Source organism: Siphateles boraxobius, unplaced genomic scaffold, assembly GCF_051911475.1.
Source record: "Siphateles boraxobius isolate OS27281-9 unplaced genomic scaffold, OSU_SipBor_1 33, whole genome shotgun sequence".
NCBI classification, from domain to species: domain Eukaryota; kingdom Metazoa; phylum Chordata; class Actinopteri; order Cypriniformes; family Leuciscidae; genus Siphateles; species Siphateles boraxobius.
Window position 1 is genome coordinate 5,518,308 of NW_027508953.1, and position 16,878 is coordinate 5,535,185.

General features: G+C 38.1%; 1 protein-coding gene across 3 annotated transcripts in view; it reads right to left on the reverse strand.

Moving 5' to 3' along the window:
- The window catches only part of col11a2 (collagen, type XI, alpha 2), a 35,991-nt gene that overhangs the window by 4,606 nt on the left and 14,507 nt on the right, over positions 1 to 16,878 (reverse strand). Inside the window, exons 8-60 of one of the 3 annotated variants that reach the window (XM_077195098.1) lie at positions 15,832 to 15,960; positions 14,008 to 14,229; positions 11,943 to 11,996; positions 11,675 to 11,716; positions 11,259 to 11,321; positions 11,003 to 11,077; positions 10,727 to 10,813; positions 10,557 to 10,613; positions 10,376 to 10,429; positions 10,147 to 10,200; positions 9,782 to 9,835; positions 9,567 to 9,620; positions 9,369 to 9,422; positions 9,115 to 9,159; positions 8,896 to 8,949; positions 8,654 to 8,698; positions 8,467 to 8,520; positions 8,332 to 8,376; positions 8,069 to 8,122; positions 7,835 to 7,879; positions 7,514 to 7,567; positions 7,150 to 7,194; positions 6,961 to 7,014; positions 6,680 to 6,787; positions 6,461 to 6,514; positions 6,306 to 6,359; positions 6,052 to 6,096; positions 5,787 to 5,840; positions 5,635 to 5,679; positions 5,478 to 5,531; positions 5,338 to 5,391; positions 5,185 to 5,238; positions 4,808 to 5,005; positions 4,616 to 4,669; positions 4,023 to 4,130; positions 3,831 to 3,938; positions 3,687 to 3,740; positions 3,547 to 3,600; positions 3,259 to 3,366; positions 3,106 to 3,159; positions 2,904 to 2,957; positions 2,665 to 2,718; positions 2,518 to 2,571; positions 2,289 to 2,396; positions 2,161 to 2,214; positions 1,941 to 1,994; positions 1,794 to 1,847; positions 1,598 to 1,651; positions 1,411 to 1,518; positions 1,250 to 1,303; positions 926 to 1,087; positions 254 to 307; positions 49 to 84 (exon numbers count right to left, since the gene is read on the reverse strand). In XM_077195098.1, coding sequence (XP_077051213.1) covers positions 49 to 84; positions 254 to 307; positions 926 to 1,087; positions 1,250 to 1,303; positions 1,411 to 1,518; positions 1,598 to 1,651; positions 1,794 to 1,847; positions 1,941 to 1,994; positions 2,161 to 2,214; positions 2,289 to 2,396; positions 2,518 to 2,571; positions 2,665 to 2,718; positions 2,904 to 2,957; positions 3,106 to 3,159; positions 3,259 to 3,366; positions 3,547 to 3,600; positions 3,687 to 3,740; positions 3,831 to 3,938; positions 4,023 to 4,130; positions 4,616 to 4,669; positions 4,808 to 5,005; positions 5,185 to 5,238; positions 5,338 to 5,391; positions 5,478 to 5,531; positions 5,635 to 5,679; positions 5,787 to 5,840; positions 6,052 to 6,096; positions 6,306 to 6,359; positions 6,461 to 6,514; positions 6,680 to 6,787; positions 6,961 to 7,014; positions 7,150 to 7,194; positions 7,514 to 7,567; positions 7,835 to 7,879; positions 8,069 to 8,122; positions 8,332 to 8,376; positions 8,467 to 8,520; positions 8,654 to 8,698; positions 8,896 to 8,949; positions 9,115 to 9,159; positions 9,369 to 9,422; positions 9,567 to 9,620; positions 9,782 to 9,835; positions 10,147 to 10,200; positions 10,376 to 10,429; positions 10,557 to 10,613; positions 10,727 to 10,813; positions 11,003 to 11,077; positions 11,259 to 11,321; positions 11,675 to 11,716; positions 11,943 to 11,996; positions 14,008 to 14,229; positions 15,832 to 15,960 — 3,654 coding nt within the window. The remainder of the gene's footprint in view (positions 1 to 48; positions 85 to 253; positions 308 to 925; positions 1,088 to 1,249; positions 1,304 to 1,410; positions 1,519 to 1,597; positions 1,652 to 1,793; positions 1,848 to 1,940; positions 1,995 to 2,160; positions 2,215 to 2,288; positions 2,397 to 2,517; positions 2,572 to 2,664; positions 2,719 to 2,903; positions 2,958 to 3,105; positions 3,160 to 3,258; positions 3,367 to 3,546; positions 3,601 to 3,686; positions 3,741 to 3,830; positions 3,939 to 4,022; positions 4,131 to 4,615; positions 4,670 to 4,807; positions 5,006 to 5,184; positions 5,239 to 5,337; positions 5,392 to 5,477; positions 5,532 to 5,634; positions 5,680 to 5,786; positions 5,841 to 6,051; positions 6,097 to 6,305; positions 6,360 to 6,460; positions 6,515 to 6,679; positions 6,788 to 6,960; positions 7,015 to 7,149; positions 7,195 to 7,513; positions 7,568 to 7,834; positions 7,880 to 8,068; positions 8,123 to 8,331; positions 8,377 to 8,466; positions 8,521 to 8,653; positions 8,699 to 8,895; positions 8,950 to 9,114; positions 9,160 to 9,368; positions 9,423 to 9,566; positions 9,621 to 9,781; positions 9,836 to 10,146; positions 10,201 to 10,375; positions 10,430 to 10,556; positions 10,614 to 10,726; positions 10,814 to 11,002; positions 11,078 to 11,258; positions 11,322 to 11,674; positions 11,717 to 11,942; positions 11,997 to 14,007; positions 14,230 to 15,831; positions 15,961 to 16,878) is intronic. The other 2 variants (XM_077195099.1, XM_077195100.1) reach the window with 2 other exon arrangements.

Sequence of the window (16,878 nt, forward strand, 5' to 3'; positions counted from 1 at the left end):
TATGTTAAGTACAAATATTTAAGGAAGGATTTGACATGGGTTACTCACACTGGCACCTTTAGCTCCTTTGTAACCCCTCGGACCCTGTGAGAAACATCACATCCATTCAGCTTTAATCAAACAGAACAATGTTTTGAGAATTTTGATGCTTCAGAGCTCAGGTTGTGTACTCATAGTTCCAAATAGTTCAAATTCTGAATTTGGTATGATAAACAGCACTACAAAACTGAGAAATAGTAAAAAGTTTACTCACAGGCATACCAGCAGGACCTGCAGGGCCAAGAGGGCCAGTTCCTCCAGACATACCCTAAAATAAAACATATCAAGAAATGAGAAAAGTCTATATTTGATTGTATGAAATAGGGTATGAACTAGGAATGTTTTGCATGCATGTATAAAAAAAAAGGTTTGGGGTTGGTAAGATGTTTTAATTTTTTGAAAGAAGTCTCTTATGCTCACCAAGGCTGCATTTATTTGAAGAAATGTGAAATGCCATTACATTTTAAAATAACTGTTTTCTATTTTAACATATTTTAAAGTGTAATTGATTCCTGTAATGGCAAAGCTGAATTTTCTTCAGTCACATAATCCTTCAGAAATCATTCTGATATGACTGACATGCTGATTATGTGCTCAAGAGACATTTCTTATTATCAGTGTTGAAAACACGCGCTGCTAAATATTTGTGTGGAAACCGTGACACATTTTCTTCAGGATTCTTTGATAAAAATAAAAGCTTTTTTATACGAAACTGAAACCTTTTGTGACATTATAAATATTTTTACTGTCACTTTTGATCAATTTAATGCATCATTTCTGAATAAAAGTATTAATTTCTATAAAAAACAATTGTACCAACCCCAAATGTTTAAACAGTCGTGTATATTTTGATTTTGATGTGCAGATTTGACCAGACTTCACATACTGTTTCTCCCTTGGGTCCTGATGATCCCTGAGGTCCTGGCATGCCTCTGTCTCCCTTCTCTCCTTGTTCTCCTGGAGGCCCAATCAGACCCAGCATACCTGGATGTCCCTTCTCACCCTTAGCACCAGGGTCACCACGAAGACCAAGTAAACCTGGAGGACCCTGTGAGAGGAGGGGAAAGCATTTTAGTATTGAATATATATGCATATATTACATGAAATTATAATAGTACTTCCCTTCTAAATGTAACTGTTTCAGGAATCAATACCTATACATTCAATACTCAATCCATTACTGTATTTTTGATCATGCAGAAGGTCTTACCAGAGGTCCAGAGGGTCCTTTCTGGCCAGCGGCACCTGGGGAACCTTGCTCACCCTGTTTATCAGAACATCATTTTAATAAATACGACATTACATTTTGTAAAGTGAACATAACTTTTACAGAAATGAAACAATTCTGATTGGATAACTGTCATCTCATACCACTGATCCAGGCAACCCTCTTAGACCTTCAGTTCCTGGTTTTCCTGGTGGACCCTGTGCCCCCACGGGGCCGGTCTTTCCTGGAGGGCCAAGGGCACCTGAATCACCCTAGGAAAAACAGAGAGATTACAGGAGGAAAAGAACTATAGAATTGAGAAAGAATACAACAGACTTTCTGTAGTCTTACCTTGCTTCCTTTCTCTCCTTGACGACCCTCTGGTCCCCTTGTACCTAGAGGACCCTAAAATATGAACATTACCACACAATTAGAGTCCAGAAATATGCCTTTTTATAAGATCCTCTATAATATTTATTGTATATCAAATGTGTACATGTAATATTACAAATGTTTCTCTTCTAGGTCAAGATCAAGGTGCTCTTACTCTCTTTCCTGGAGGTCCAGGAGGTCCGTTCTCACCAGTTGGTCCAGGTGAACCCTAAAGTAAATACAACATGTTGATAAAGACCTCATAAGGCCCAGTATGTATAAGGAAGATGTGCTCATCATAAACAGGAAAATGATCACTCACAGCATCTCCTTGTTCTCCGTCCTCTCCTCTGTCACCCTTTGCACCATCTTGGCCCTGTAAGAGAGATCAGAAAGAAAGTTTAAAAAAAATTGTTGGAACACTGAGCAATGATGAATCATATACTATAATAAGATCAGGAACATGTATGAAGATTATACAAAGGACCTAATTCATGCTGATTTTAAGTATCATGTATATAAATGACAATAGCTCTACTCACTCGTGGTCCAACTTCACCAGGCGGGCCAGGATCACCAGGGAAACCAACAGGACCCTTAAAAATACAAATATCAGCTGCTGAAGAGTCACAGACAGACCTATCTCTTGTTTATCATGTTTAATACATACAGGGTTTCCCTTGGGTCCGTCATCTCCAGTGGGTCCCTTTCCACCAGCAGGACCAGCGGTGCCCGGCTGCCCAGACTCGCCCTTCTCACCGCGCTCTCCTCTCGGGCCCTGGCATTGGATAAGCAAACCAATGAAATGTTAGTTGTGATTATATCTAATAAATTAATAAATACAAATGTGAGTATTTCTGACAGGATCAGAGGATGACAAAGATGATAGAAATTATCACCATTTTTCCTGGCTCTCCACCAACACCAGGTGGTCCAGATTCACCAGGCTCACCCTGTCAATACAAATAAAAAGACGTCAAGTGCCATTCATCAGAACAATCATATAGTTGTCATTCATGCACAGAGTTGAATTATTTTATACTTGCCTTCTCTCCTAAGGGACCTGGATTACCCAAACCTCCTGGAGGACCTTGAGGACCCTGCAAAATGAACAGTATGCATGAAACAAAATAATGCCATTATACAATATTAACTGATCGCAGTATGCCATGTTTGACCAATCTGAATCAAGTATTACAGAGAGTCAATGCATAGTGATTATAAAACAATAATAAATGGTTATAATTAGTAATTTATTAGTTATAGTCCAAATTAATTTACTTACGTCAGCACCATTAGGACCAGCTGGACCACGTGGCCCTGGGGGACCAGGAGGACCCTACAGTAATACGCAACCAGAAAAGATTAGCAAATACATTCAATCTAATCATGATTCAAAACACTAGATCATCATATGCTGCATTATACATAACAACAGCACTTTTTGATTTCCTTAACTCTCTTCAAATCAAAATATTAAGACTCACCAATGGCCCAACATCTCCTGTCTCTCCCTTTTCTCCAGATGTGCCTGGCAAACCCTAATGAACATGAATGAAGAAGTATAAATTATAACGAATGCATCCTGTATGTAGAATTGAATTGGTATGCGTGAATGAAACACGATCTGAATAACACACCTGTAGTCCAATGGGGCCTGGAGGCCCAGGGAATCCTCTTGTCCCTTCATCTCCCTTAGCGCCAAACGGCCCCTGCTGACCTCTCGCACCGGTCTCACCGTCAGCACCCTGAGTAGAGATGAGGAGATTTGAAATGGGCTTTATCACAAGCACTTGTTATAAAAACCTATGAATGGTACCATGAATTTGTAATCCCATTCGTTTCCATCAAAGTGCGATGTAAGCATTTCTTTAACATGTAATATGTGTGAATATGTATGATGTTCATGAAATTCCTTTCACACTTACAGCTGCACCAGGCTGTCCAACAGGACCCATTGTCCCAGGTGGACCAGGAGGACCCTGTAAATATGCAAATAATTGATTATAGATTGATATACTCATCAAAACAAGGATTTGTTGCTTTAAGTGAAAGCTAATTTCCTTACATGTTCTCCTTTGGATCCTTTCCCTCCCTTTTGTCCTGGCTCTCCAACCTCACCCTATAAAACGAACAATGCAGAATTCATTTTTGACAAGGACATCCATTTGAATGTGATGATTTGAGATCAAGATATGCAGAGGTCACTGACCTTGTCTCCATCCTCTCCAGAAGTACCTGGAGGTCCAGCAGGGCCGGGGAGACCAACTGGGCCTTGGATGCCATCGCGACCAGCTGGACCAATCGGACCTTTCTCTCCCTGTAAAACATGATGATCTTGTGTGACGGGCCTATAAATAAAACTGTATTAGAGATCCGGTTCAAACTTACAGTAGACACTTACTGGCACTCCTTTTTCTCCAGAAGCTCCAGGAGGCCCCTGAGGTCCAGGTCGTCCAGGTGGGCCGACAGGACCTGCAGTGCCAGCACCTCCTCTCTCCCCGGATGAGCCCTGCATAGAAATTCAATTAGTTGAAATACCAAAAATGATAAAATTTTATTTTTTATTGTGACATTTTCATAACAAATTAAGCCTTAAGGAATTATCTGAAGCCCACTGTAATGCAAAAACAAAAAAACAAAAAACAAAAATAAACATTTAATTGATGTAATGTGGAAAGAATAATTAATATAGTAAAAAATTGTGAAGTACAATTGAACATACATCATTGTATTTGTTGTGCTACTTTTCATTTAAGCTTATTTAAATTAGACAAATATTTTTTACGATGCAATGCAAAACATCTTATTGTTTCTTAAAATATGCATTATTTTTGTCATGCAAAATATAATTTCTTATTTTTCCTGTTGATTTTGTGTTAAAATATGAGAGATATGAGACATACACCTATATATGAGTCAGTATAGAACTGATCTACTCAAAGTCTGTACTCTACTCATGATATTTTGATGATCTGTTTAATATGAGCAACATACAGCAGGTCCAGGTGGTCCAGCAGGGCCTTCATTTCCTTTCAGTCCTCCAGTTCCCTATGGAAATACACAGGTAGAGCTCAGTTATTAGGTATAAAAGCATTTGGGTGGAGTTTTAAAGTCGGTTGACCAAACATAGGTAGAAAAGGTTTTACAATCTAAAATTCACTGGAAAGAATGAGCAGGTCTTATTACCGGAGTTCCTGGCAGTCCTCTTTCTCCTGGGAATCCTCTCAGTCCAGGGGGTCCGTCTTTACCGGGGCCGCCTGATGGACCGGGATCTCCTTTGGTTCCCTCTTTACCAGAGGGCCCAGGAAGGCCTTGCTCACCGGGTGGTCCCGGGGGTCCTGAGTGGCCACGCTCACCCATCTGACCAGTCTCACCAGAGGGACCCTAAACAAGAACTAGATTTGAGTAACGCTTGCGTAGTTCAATACACTTCTCAATTGATTTGAAAGATGTATTGATCTTTAAGGAATTGTATTAATTCGTGGGAGGAGAAATTCATATTGCCTCTACCTACAAAGAAGCAATATGGAAGCCTCTACCTCTGATGAAATTATAAAACTCACCTGTGGTCCAACCACTCCTGGTGGCCCAGGTGGTCCAACTTTGCCTTGGAAACCCTACGAATACAATGAAAATGGAAAAATAAATTTCGTAAGATCTCATCTTGACCTCAGTGAATGTTGTATATTAGATGCACAGAAACAAAAGATACGTACAACTTCGCCTCTCTGTCCAGGGTGTCCAGGCAGTCCATCTTTCCCTGGAGGTCCCTTCAAAAACCAATCGACATATCAATAGGAAATAGACAAAAACTTAAGTTGTAAGCATCAGATCCAACTAATAAACTGTAACTTACAGGAGGTCCCTTTGGCCCAGGGAATCCATTTACACCTTGAGGTCCGGTTAATCCCTGAAAAAAGAGGAAACATTACTAATAAAATAAAGATGAACCAAAAATCTAGCTTAGTTTTAAAGGGTTTTAATAAATACAATAAAATTTGAAATAAACATACTCTCTCTCCAGGTGGTCCAGGAGGCCCGTCAGTGCCTGATCCGCCCTAAAACATCAGAATGAATTGGTTGTGTACACATAATCTATAATTGTTGGCAATTACAAGATTTAATTAATTTTTTGAGAATAATTTCACTTAAATGATGTTCATACCTTAGCACCTGGTTTTCCTGTTGATCCTCGGGGTCCCCTCTGTCCTCTGGGACCCTAAATAAAAAATAAAATCACTGAGCATTGCTTTACCAGTGAAGTGATCTGAAATCAGATATCTGCTTGAAGGAATCTAACAACAAGACGTTTAATCTACAGTTTCAACATATCTAACCATCTCAAATCAAATGAAAGCAAAAAGTGTTTGTTTGTAAAGAAGAACAGAATGAGATAAGAGATGAGATGATGAATTAAAACAAGTCCTTACGGTAGGCCCTCTTAGTCCTCTTGGTCCAAGTTTTCCGATCAAACCCTGGAAAGAAAAAAATCAATTCAGAATTTTTCAGCCTCATCAATTATTTTTTAAAGGAGGATAGGCTATGTGATAATATTCAAATTATTAATGTAAAAAAAGGACTTTTTTAAAACTTTGACTTAAATGCAGATGTCGCATCGACATCGCTCTGACTAATGCTGCTTGTCTGGAGTTTTAGTCAAATTTAGTCTAAAATAAAATCTTACTCTTGCGCCCTTCTCGCCATTTGTACCAGGGAATCCTGGGAAACCAAGGGAGCCCTAAAAATACAAGTATTATAATACAAAAAATGCATTAAATTTGATTAAATACTTGGCAGTATATTGCACGATGCATCAAAAACAATATTTGTTTTGTTTACCTTAATTCCTTGTCTTCCGGGATAGCCAGGAAGTCCAGGCACACCAAGTTTACCCTAGATTGGCATAATTTAGAATGATTCAACACATCTTTAGACCAGCAATATATCATTATAACAATATACCTTACTGCCAGCATCAATAGCAATACAAACATAGCTAAAATTATATATAACGGAACAAAATCAGCAATCACCTCTCAATTTATATAATCAACTAACCTTCTCTCCCAACACGCCGAGAGGTCCAATTTCACCAGGGGGACCGACACGACCCTTTGGCCCCTCAGGACCGTCCTCTCCTCTCGGGCCGGGAACTCCCACCTCTCCCTGTTGGTGCACAACAAATCTTACTGGGCAGTTGAAATGTGTCAGTAGAGTCAAGTGCTTCTACTGTTGGCCTGCCAGCTGAAGCAACTCTGGACTGCACCATTTTACATTTGTGCAAAAATCACGTGCTGTTTGATGAGTTTATATCCAATGATGTTGTGTTTAAGACGTACCCTCTCTCCCTTCACACCAAAGTCTCCTTTGACTCCAGGGAATCCATCCTCTCCCTGAAAGTAAGAAAAAGTTATTTAACACAGACCATTGAACATGCACATTTGGCACAAACAGGTCACAATTACTGAAATGTTTCATTATTATAACCGCAATAAATTTGACTTATGTTTTTGACCAAAAACACTCACCTTCTCTCCTTTGTGACCCTTCAGTCCACGGATACCTTGAGCTCCCTGTGAATGTCACAAAATATTCAGTCTGATATTCAATTATTCAGCCAGTCAAATATTCAATTATGATCTTACTTTGAGTCTTACACAAGAGTGTAGATATCAATGAGATATCAATAGTCGTTAACAAAGTTCCAATACATAAAAATGTCTATGGACAGAATTCTTTCTAAAAATGACAAAGACACTGGGAGACCAAAGGATAATTTTAATGATTAGTCTTAATTATATTTACACAGATTTAATTTCCAGTGGAAAATTGTCATAACAAAACAACAAAAGTAACCTGCATTGAACAAAATAAAGAATATATATATTTTACCTTGATTCCCCGAGGGCCAGGATAGCCAATAGAACCCTGAGGACCATTAGGGCCCTAACAATATGAACAAGGAAAATAAACATCAAAATATGAACACACTGGGATTTGTGGGAACATGTCCTGGCTGTGTAAATTCTAAATTTATGACATATTGAGACAGTTTAATATATTATCTCTTTGTACTGAAGGCTAATGTCATTGCTGATTACACTCAGTGAAAAGTTCACAAATACAAAAAGTATACACATAGTTGAGGCACAAATGACATTTAATTTATGAATGTAAATATAGAATGTGCTTAGTATTATGATATGGCCTCACCTGATTTCCTTTGGTTCCACCAGGGCCTTCTTTTCCGGGATGACCCTGTGGGACAAACCCGTACGGCACATTCATCACCACAGGTAATAACACATATATTTTCTCTGTCTTCCGTAATCATTTTTGTTTCGCTACATTTAGTAAACTGACAACTGGTCTAAAGATATTAATTCACATAAACTGAAAGTCATTAACACACCAAAGAGGCAAAATAAAATCATATCTAGCACTTACAGGAGGACCGTCACCTCCGGGCATTCCTGGTAAACCTGGCTTTCCTGTGGGTCCCTGTTAGAAGACAAACAGAACGGCAGGATAATTACATTAAATTCCTTTAAACATATTTGATGATCTCAGCATAAGACTGGATGTGTAAGTATATTGAATCTTTTTATCAAATGCAGACATTAAAGTGGTAGAGCACACATTCTGTAAAGCACATTCTTTGATTATTAAAAATGATTGCTTTGTGTTCTTCAATCATAAAAAACACTCACTTTCTCTCCTGGCGGTCCATTAGGACCCTGTGGCCCAGACGTTCCCTGTTGCACAGAATAGCATTAATATTAAATACAATTTGCTATGATTTTTCTACATTGGTCATTAAATTTGTCATAAACTTCATCGCTCACCTGTGTTCCTGGAGCCCCCTGCTGTCCTGGAGGACCAGGCTCTCCTTGGGGTCCCTTAAAAGAGGGAAGTGGGAAATTAAAATGAGGACAGATATTTAATGTTGATTACATTTTATGAATATTTAGCCTATTACATAAGTATGCCAACTATTAGATTAATGTCAGAGAACTCTGACCATTTACTGACCAAGCTTCCTTTTGGACCATGTGGACCATCATTTCCGCGAACACCCTGGCAAAGGCAGATAATAATATGGAGAAATGAAAGAAAGATCGATCTGGATATCCATGTACAAATATTTATTTTTCAAATCTTCAATTTTATGATGGTTTGTTGAAGTTGATGTGCAACCTTAGCACTTATAATATTGACTCAAAAAACCTGTTTTAACACTTTACTAGTATTTGTAGCTTCGGATGAATACTCACAGGAGGACCAGGAAGTCCAGAAGGCCCTTTAGGCCCCAGCAAACCACGGGGCCCCTACAAAATAAGAAAAAGGTTAATCAAAGAACACACAATGAAATCCAAGTAAAACACAAATCCTTATGGATTTTAAACTGGAGAGCAAATCCATATTATACAGGCCAATACTATCATATACACTGTCATATCTGTGTACAGTGTCTGAGAAACGGAAACACTCACCGGTTCGCCGGGAAGACCTCTGGGTCCAACGTCTCCATCATCTCCCTGACAATAGTCAAGATGAAATAGACAAATAAAAAAAAATTAAAAAAAATTCATTTTTATGCTTTATGAAGAAGATGATGATAGATATAAAATAAATACAATCAACAAATATCAAGAGAATATTTAGACAACAAATAATAATATTCAATATTGTTGATTTACTGTAACAGCACAGAGGTAAAAAAAAAAAAAAAACTCTAGCGAATTACCCTCTCTCCGTCCTCTCCAGCTGGTCCTGGGGGTCCCATTCCTCCAGTTTGACCCTGTAGAAAACATTAAACATTTTAATATTATACATCCAATAGCTACATAACAAATTCCTGAAGCCCTGAAACAGGGCTTATAATTAACATTATTAATGTTATTAATAATAAAGTTCATGAATTTCAATTAATTTTAGCCCTTACCCGATAACCCTTGTCTCCAGGCAAACCAGGAAGTCCATCAAAGCCACGGTCGCCCTAATATAGAAAAACACGCACATATTTGTCCAAAATATTCACTCAAGGTCAACATGATTACATTTTTAGAGTTGGAAGACATGTACAGCTGAAACTAAACACATAACACAATGAATCAAACACAGAACACAACTTAAACAAAACAGGCTAAAATATCGCACCTTAATTCCAGACTCTCCTGGCATTCCTCTGGCTCCATCAGCACCAGCACGACCCTGCAGGACACATCATATATAAACAAATGGGTGTTAACATGGTGTTAGGAAGCTCTGGGTAATTGCCAGGACATTACTATGTGGTTTCTAAGGTGTTCTGGGTTATTGCTAGGTAATTACTTACTGCCTTGCGCTTTGGGTGTATAGTAGTACATATGAAAGCGCTATATATATGTCTCATTCATTCATTGAGTAAAAAAAAACAAACACTGATAAGTTATTATGATGTTCTGATCCTTAGATATGGCCTGTGTCTATGTAAATCTATGGGTTTGGTTTATTATTAGTCTGGAACACTGTATTGGACTCACCCTCCGTCCAGCTCTACCAGGAGGACCAGATAATCCATGTGGACCTCTGGGACCCTGCAAAAACACAACAGGGATGCTATAGAAAGGCTATTCTCTTTAGTTTTTATGCAAGATATATGAACATTCCTCCGGTCAGAGCATATCAGGATGGCTCAATGTCCGGCAAATGTTCTTGAAGACAAGACTAACAATTATAATAACACAAAAACACAAATGCAGAACCCCTTACCTGAGGACCAGGGTCCCCACCCTCTCCCTTTAAGCCAGGACTTCCAGGTGTTCCCTATTTAAGAACCAGATAACAATATCACACTGATTAACACTGATAACGCACTTGGCAGAGAACATATAAAACTGTAACAGACATTATATATATATTTAATTTATTTATTTTTGTTTAGTTCTTTTACCAAAGGTCCAGGACGGCCAGTGAAACCCATTGGCCCAGGCGGACCTTTCAGAGCCATCTAGACAGAAGAAAACTCCATTAATTACAAATGAAGATGTATAAAGTTAGACCTCAATGTGAAAAAACAATAAATAGATGCTAAATGAATATTATATGACAGTTTAGACTAACCCGAGCCTGAGACAGAATGGCTTGAGCTTGTGCCTCCTGTGCTGAGGCAACAGGCCCTTTTTCGCCACCACTCTGTCCAAAGCGGAACTGCAAAAACAGAAAAGAGGTTTGCAAATCAAGAGCCAACTTGGACTATCTTGTATGTGGGAGCTCAGAAGGAGCTGGGTAGGAATAAAGTCATATTTGACATCCTTGACAGTCATGGTATAATGGTGACATCTAGTGGTGAGATGACTTTATGAACATTGAGAGAAAGAAAGAGGAAAGAAGACTTACAGGAAGCATGACAGAAGTTCCAGGAGGTCCTGGGACACCGTCCGCTCCAGGTAGACCAGCCTTACCAGTAGGACCCTACAGAAACAACCACTTTGATTAATTAAAATGCTTTCAAATCTAACTACATACTCTTGACGTGAACTTGAAAAAACTTAGGGAAACAATGAGCACCACAATGTATGTATAATGTTTCAAATTAGCATACTCAAAAAGCTAAAGCGTCATTTTTGTAAACACAAACAAAATGTCTACTCACCCTCTCACCAGGATCACCAACAGAACCAGGGGGTCCTTGAGGGCCATTTGGGCCAGGGAGACCCTAATGTAGAGAGAACATTTTATAAATGAGAGTTTATAAACTACAGTTGTGAAACATAACTTTTACCATAACATTTTACTAGGATTTAGTAACAAGTAACTTCAAGCTTGGGATAGCCCTGTGTAGTAAATACTAGGGTGAATTCAGGTTGAGTGGGACACTTTAATGGCAATGAAATGAAGGAGGAAAAAGTATCCAAATCAACCTGAATTCACCCTATATGAGGAGGAGGGAAAATAAGTTGCAATGCACAATATGGAGACCTAGGAAAGGAAGTTCTCCAATTCAGTTAAAAAAGGAATAGGAATGCTAATTGATCATAAATTCACTCAAAACAATAAAAGTGAACATACTGCTGGTCCTTCTGGTCCAGGTGGCCCTTCAATCAGCATGCCCTGTGAGAGTGAGAGTGGTAAAATAAAGAAATTAATGATAGAAATAATATATTTAGGAAAGACATAAACATGCAATAAATCAAAATGTTATTCTGTAGCACCCTCTGGTGGTCTGGGTGAATTGCATGTCTTAAAAGGTTTAGTAGTTGTATTTACAATTTACAAATGTTAACCTTTATCATAATGGTTTTGGCTAATGATTTGACTATGTAATTATGATGCTTACAGGTTCAAGAACAGCAGGTTCTCCCTTCTCTCCCTTCAGGGCTCGCACGGAGGCCTGAGGAAAACAGATATGTAACCCAAAACAGAGCCCAGTCAATATACAAAAAGATGAAACCAATCGTCCAAGATGTTCAGATAGTAGCTGAGCATTGTACACCCACCTACATTATAACCCTTGAGTGGTTATGAATGTGACTCATAACTTCCCGTAAACCACTGAAACTCCTTGATACGCCTTGACGGACAATTTATTTTATAAGGAAGTCAAGTAAATACTTAGCTGACAAAGCAGGCTTATAATGCCGCTAATCTGCTGTTGTGAGGCCATCCGTCTAAATGCTGCACATTAGAGACTGAAGTAACCACTATACATTTTTATTTTTGTATTTGCAGATAAAGATCTACAAGTCTACAGCACATTAATACATACTGAAGAACTTGGTGCTGAGGTCAAGCTCAAACAGTCGTGGTGCCTTCCAAGAAGATATACTGCTGTTCAATGCTGATCGAGATTAAGGCTGGTCTCAGATCAGCATTATGAGTCAACCAGAATTGATGACTGAACTAGCACTCTATGCAGACTTGCAGAGGAATCTTGGGCAGTGTTCAAGTCTTGTTGAAAACAAGGTTTGCTGACAGGGGAACTATTTCCTGTTGATGACATAACTTGCTAACCCATTACTCTCTAAGCAAACTTGATTTAGTCCTAGGTAAACACTGACTGCAAATGAATCAACTCTTTTGGAAATTGAAGTTCTCTTCCAAAACCTAGTGCGCTGCCTTGCTGTGCCTATGAATGTTATTACTGTTAAAGGGATAGTTTACACAAAAATACAAATTCTTTCATCATTTACTCACCCTTTAGTTATTCCAAACCTGTATGAATTTTTTTCTTCTGTTGAACTAAAAGTAAGATATTTTTAAGAATATTGGTAACCAGACATTTGAAGGTAGCCATTGACTTCCATAGTATTTTTTTCATACTATGGAAGTCACAGTCAACATACAGTCAACTGTCTGGTTACCAAAATTCTTTAAAATATCTTCTTTTTAGTTAAACAGAAGAAAGAAAATAATACAGGTTTGGAACAACCTAAGGGTGAGTAAATGATGACAGAATATTTCATTTTTGGGTGTACTAACCCTTTAAGTAAAATAAAAATAATTTACGTTAATTGAAATACAGGTTAATTTAAACCGAAAATCTGAAATCTTGTCACGGCAGATAACTGAAATAATTTTTTTTAAATGACAGAAGTTAAAACAAACTAAATATGAAATATGAATATAAAAACTAATTAAAAATATTAATAAGTACTATATAAACAATACAAAAATAACAATAAACTGATAAAGCGCTCTTCATGTTAAGATTTGACTCACAATTGACAGTTTGACTTTTACATGCTGCTAACCAAACAATGTGATACTTTAATAATATTATAATACATAACTCACACAGATATTGTCAATATCACTAAGATTATTAATTAAGATATTTAATTAGCTTACAAACAAATTTTATCATCACCAATATTTAATAAAATGTAAAAATATTTAAAAATTAATATTTCTAAATCTCAACACATTTCCCTGCTCGGATATCCCAAAGAAAAGATTCCTGACAAAAAAAAAAATACAAGATACAATTTCTGCCAAGGCATAGGTTTTGGAACAGAGCTTAAGTCCTAGACCTGGGGCTAGTTGCACAAAACGACTAGTCTTAAAAGTTAATCATCTCATTTTTTTCTTCACGACTGGTCCTAACTTTTTAAAGTCAGTTGCATAAAATGGTCGATCAGTCTTTTTTGAATCAGAAAAGTTAGAGTGATTACCTCTTGGCTAACTGCTAGTTGGTCAAACTAGTTTTTAAGACACAGTCTTAACAAAAGTGGCTAAGTTTATGCAACTGGCTACAGAACTTAAACAGCACCAGTGCTTAGCTGGTCTTAACAACTCTCTGCTTCTGCTAGATGCCTCTGCAAGACTTATAGCCATAGCAAATTCAATTTAAGCTTTTATCAAAGCTTTAAAGGGAATTTGCTGGAAAGCACAAGATAACTTACACCTCCCTCATCTGTCACAGCGGACAGGGCAGGGCCTATGGTATCTTCTGTCTTGCTTTCGGAGATGGGCTCGTTGTAGTCCTTGTAGGAATAGTCATACTCCTTCATTCCAAAGTCGCTTGTTATGTACTCCTCAGCGAAGGGCTCGTCTGGCGTTTGAGACACCCCTTCACCACCTGTCTTGGTCGTATCTATTTCCTCCACAGTGAAAGTCTCGTCCACCTGGGCCGTACCATTGGGAGCAGAGGTAGGGGTGGGGTGGATGGTTTGGAGGATGGAAGATTATATGGTGTGATGGGGTAGGAATGGAGAGAAGATAGGAAAATAGAGAGGAAAAATGGGAATGAGAGGGCAAAGAGACAGAATAATCAGAATAATAGATCTTACCTGTTAAACAGATCATGAGAGAGGAACACAGATATGGGCACATGTTTACACACACACACACACACACACACACACACACACACACACACACACACACACACACACACACACACACACACACACACACACACACACACACACACACACACACACACACACACACACACACACACACACACACACACATAGCACACAAACTGATCTCACCAAACTTCTTTAACAAATAATTGGTCTCTTTTACCGCTTTATTGTTCAGTCCAAAGGCCCGTTCACACCAAAAACAATAACTATAAAGATAACTAATCCACACCAACAGACGATAACAAACCTTTTATTAAAATACACTTTAAATGCTCAAACTGTTTAAAGTCAGATGGATTCTGATTGGCTATGTTGTTGATTAAAAATGTTTTTTATCATTCATAACCTGGAAAAAATAATTCTAAAAGTGATTCCAAAGATATTGTTTCTCTTTGTCGTTATCGTTTTAGCTGTGGTGTGGACTTCCCTATGGTTACAGAATTAGAATGATTATTAAAACCTTATTGTTATGGTGATCCATCTTGATGTGAATGGGCCTTTTGAAAGAACTTGTCCATTTCTTCTCCAACATCATGACTTTGACTAAGCAAAATGTGAGACCATAATTATGAGCGTTGTTTTTTTTGTGGTGTATTTGTCCAATATTGTGGTTTTCAAACTAATCTATTGATTTACTGACCACAGAATCACTCAGGCCAATGGAAACACACTTACTAGGAGGCAAAAACTAAAAGCACTACTTCCTACTAGTCTCTTACCATTATATTGTTGACTATTTCATTTAACGTCTGGCCATGTAGATTGTCCATTTCCAAACTATTACTAAACATATTGTTTAAACTTAAATACAAACCTGACCAAAAAGTCCCACTCTAGACGAAAAATTATTTGGTTAGGTCTAACTAACCCACTAATTCATTGTCCACTCTCAAAAAATAAGGCTGTATATAAAGTTAATCCGTTTTTCTGACCTTTCTGATTAATATTGACTGACTCCAAAACATATCTCACTCTGAAAAAGAAGCTGTCCAGCAACGAATGCATGGTATTCATTCCATATTTGCAAATTTATTTTGTGATCTGTTTCTCAAGATTTTCATTCTTATGTCAAGATGATGTCACATCCGGTTTTGATATAAGAACAAGGATAAAATCTTAAAGCAAGTGAAATAAGAATCACAAAAGAATATCTGATAAAATTGAAGCAATGCATTCATTTTGGAGTTAAGTACAGCACGTATCATGGCACACGTGGCTGCAGAATTGTTAATTTGTTAAGGTAAAATAAACACAGGCTGGTCTCACCTCCAGTGTAATGATTTAAAGCAATTGAGAGACTCTTATAGAGATTGTTGACTGCTCCATCTCTCTCAGCTATCTATGGGTGTGGGTTACCTGGTTAATGGTTTCTTCATATCCATTCGGATCACTTTCTGGCTGTGGGGACGCCTCTTCTTCTACTGTGTAATAATAATCGGTCTCTGTGGGGGTGTGGTCAGCCTCTGAGTAAGCAGGATCTACGTCCTGATTGGAGGAGGCCAAGAGGTGGGTGGGGTTGGGGAGGAGGTAAGCAAATTTGAAGGAGAGAGATTGATTAGTATAAAAACAAGCTCAAGTCTGATGAACTTGTTACATGCAGAAAGAAGAGATCAATGTGCCTTTGCTGGTAGAAGACGAAATGTCTTCTGGCAAAAAGCCATTGTTCTCGTGTCATAGTAAAATCAGAACAGGAAACTTTTGCAGCTGGTGGAATCAAAAATCTTGGAATAAACCTTTGCATCGTGAAAGGCTTATTCTAATCACCAAGATTTGCTGTCCCAGACAGACTTTCCTTTTAACCTGATTTGCTTTAATAAGCCACATTGCCATGTCAAGCAAAAAATCTAGTCAAGTTGGGTCAAAACTTGACTTTACAGGTGTTGACGTTACTGGCAATGGTCACTGGACCATTGAAACACAACATACACCATTAATAAACAACTTTTGGGCATTTGTCCTCAATTTCATGGGACAGATCTTCAACAAAGTCAGAAAGAATTGATAATCGTGGAGTGCAGCATCGCAGAGTCAATATTTTAAGAAGTATATTTTCTGTGAAACTGCTTCTCTCGTATTTCATTCACAGGACAGCATTTAATAAAAAACACATAAAAGAGAAACAGGCTGAAATCAGAAAGTGAGATGGAGAAAGAGACTCGTTGTGTCATGTGTAACATTGAGCTCTACCAGTGACTCATTAAACTCTGGGATCTTATAACTATGTTTCTCAACTGATCACATGCTCTAATCGGCATTACCTGGTAAACTACGTTCTACAAACTAGCCAGTTAGAGAGTGTAGATTTGGAGTGACAGGAAATAAAATGGAAGAGAAACAAAAGACTGTACAAATAGCCATGCGGTGATGACACAGTCTATACCGCTTATCATATCCTTCTAATGA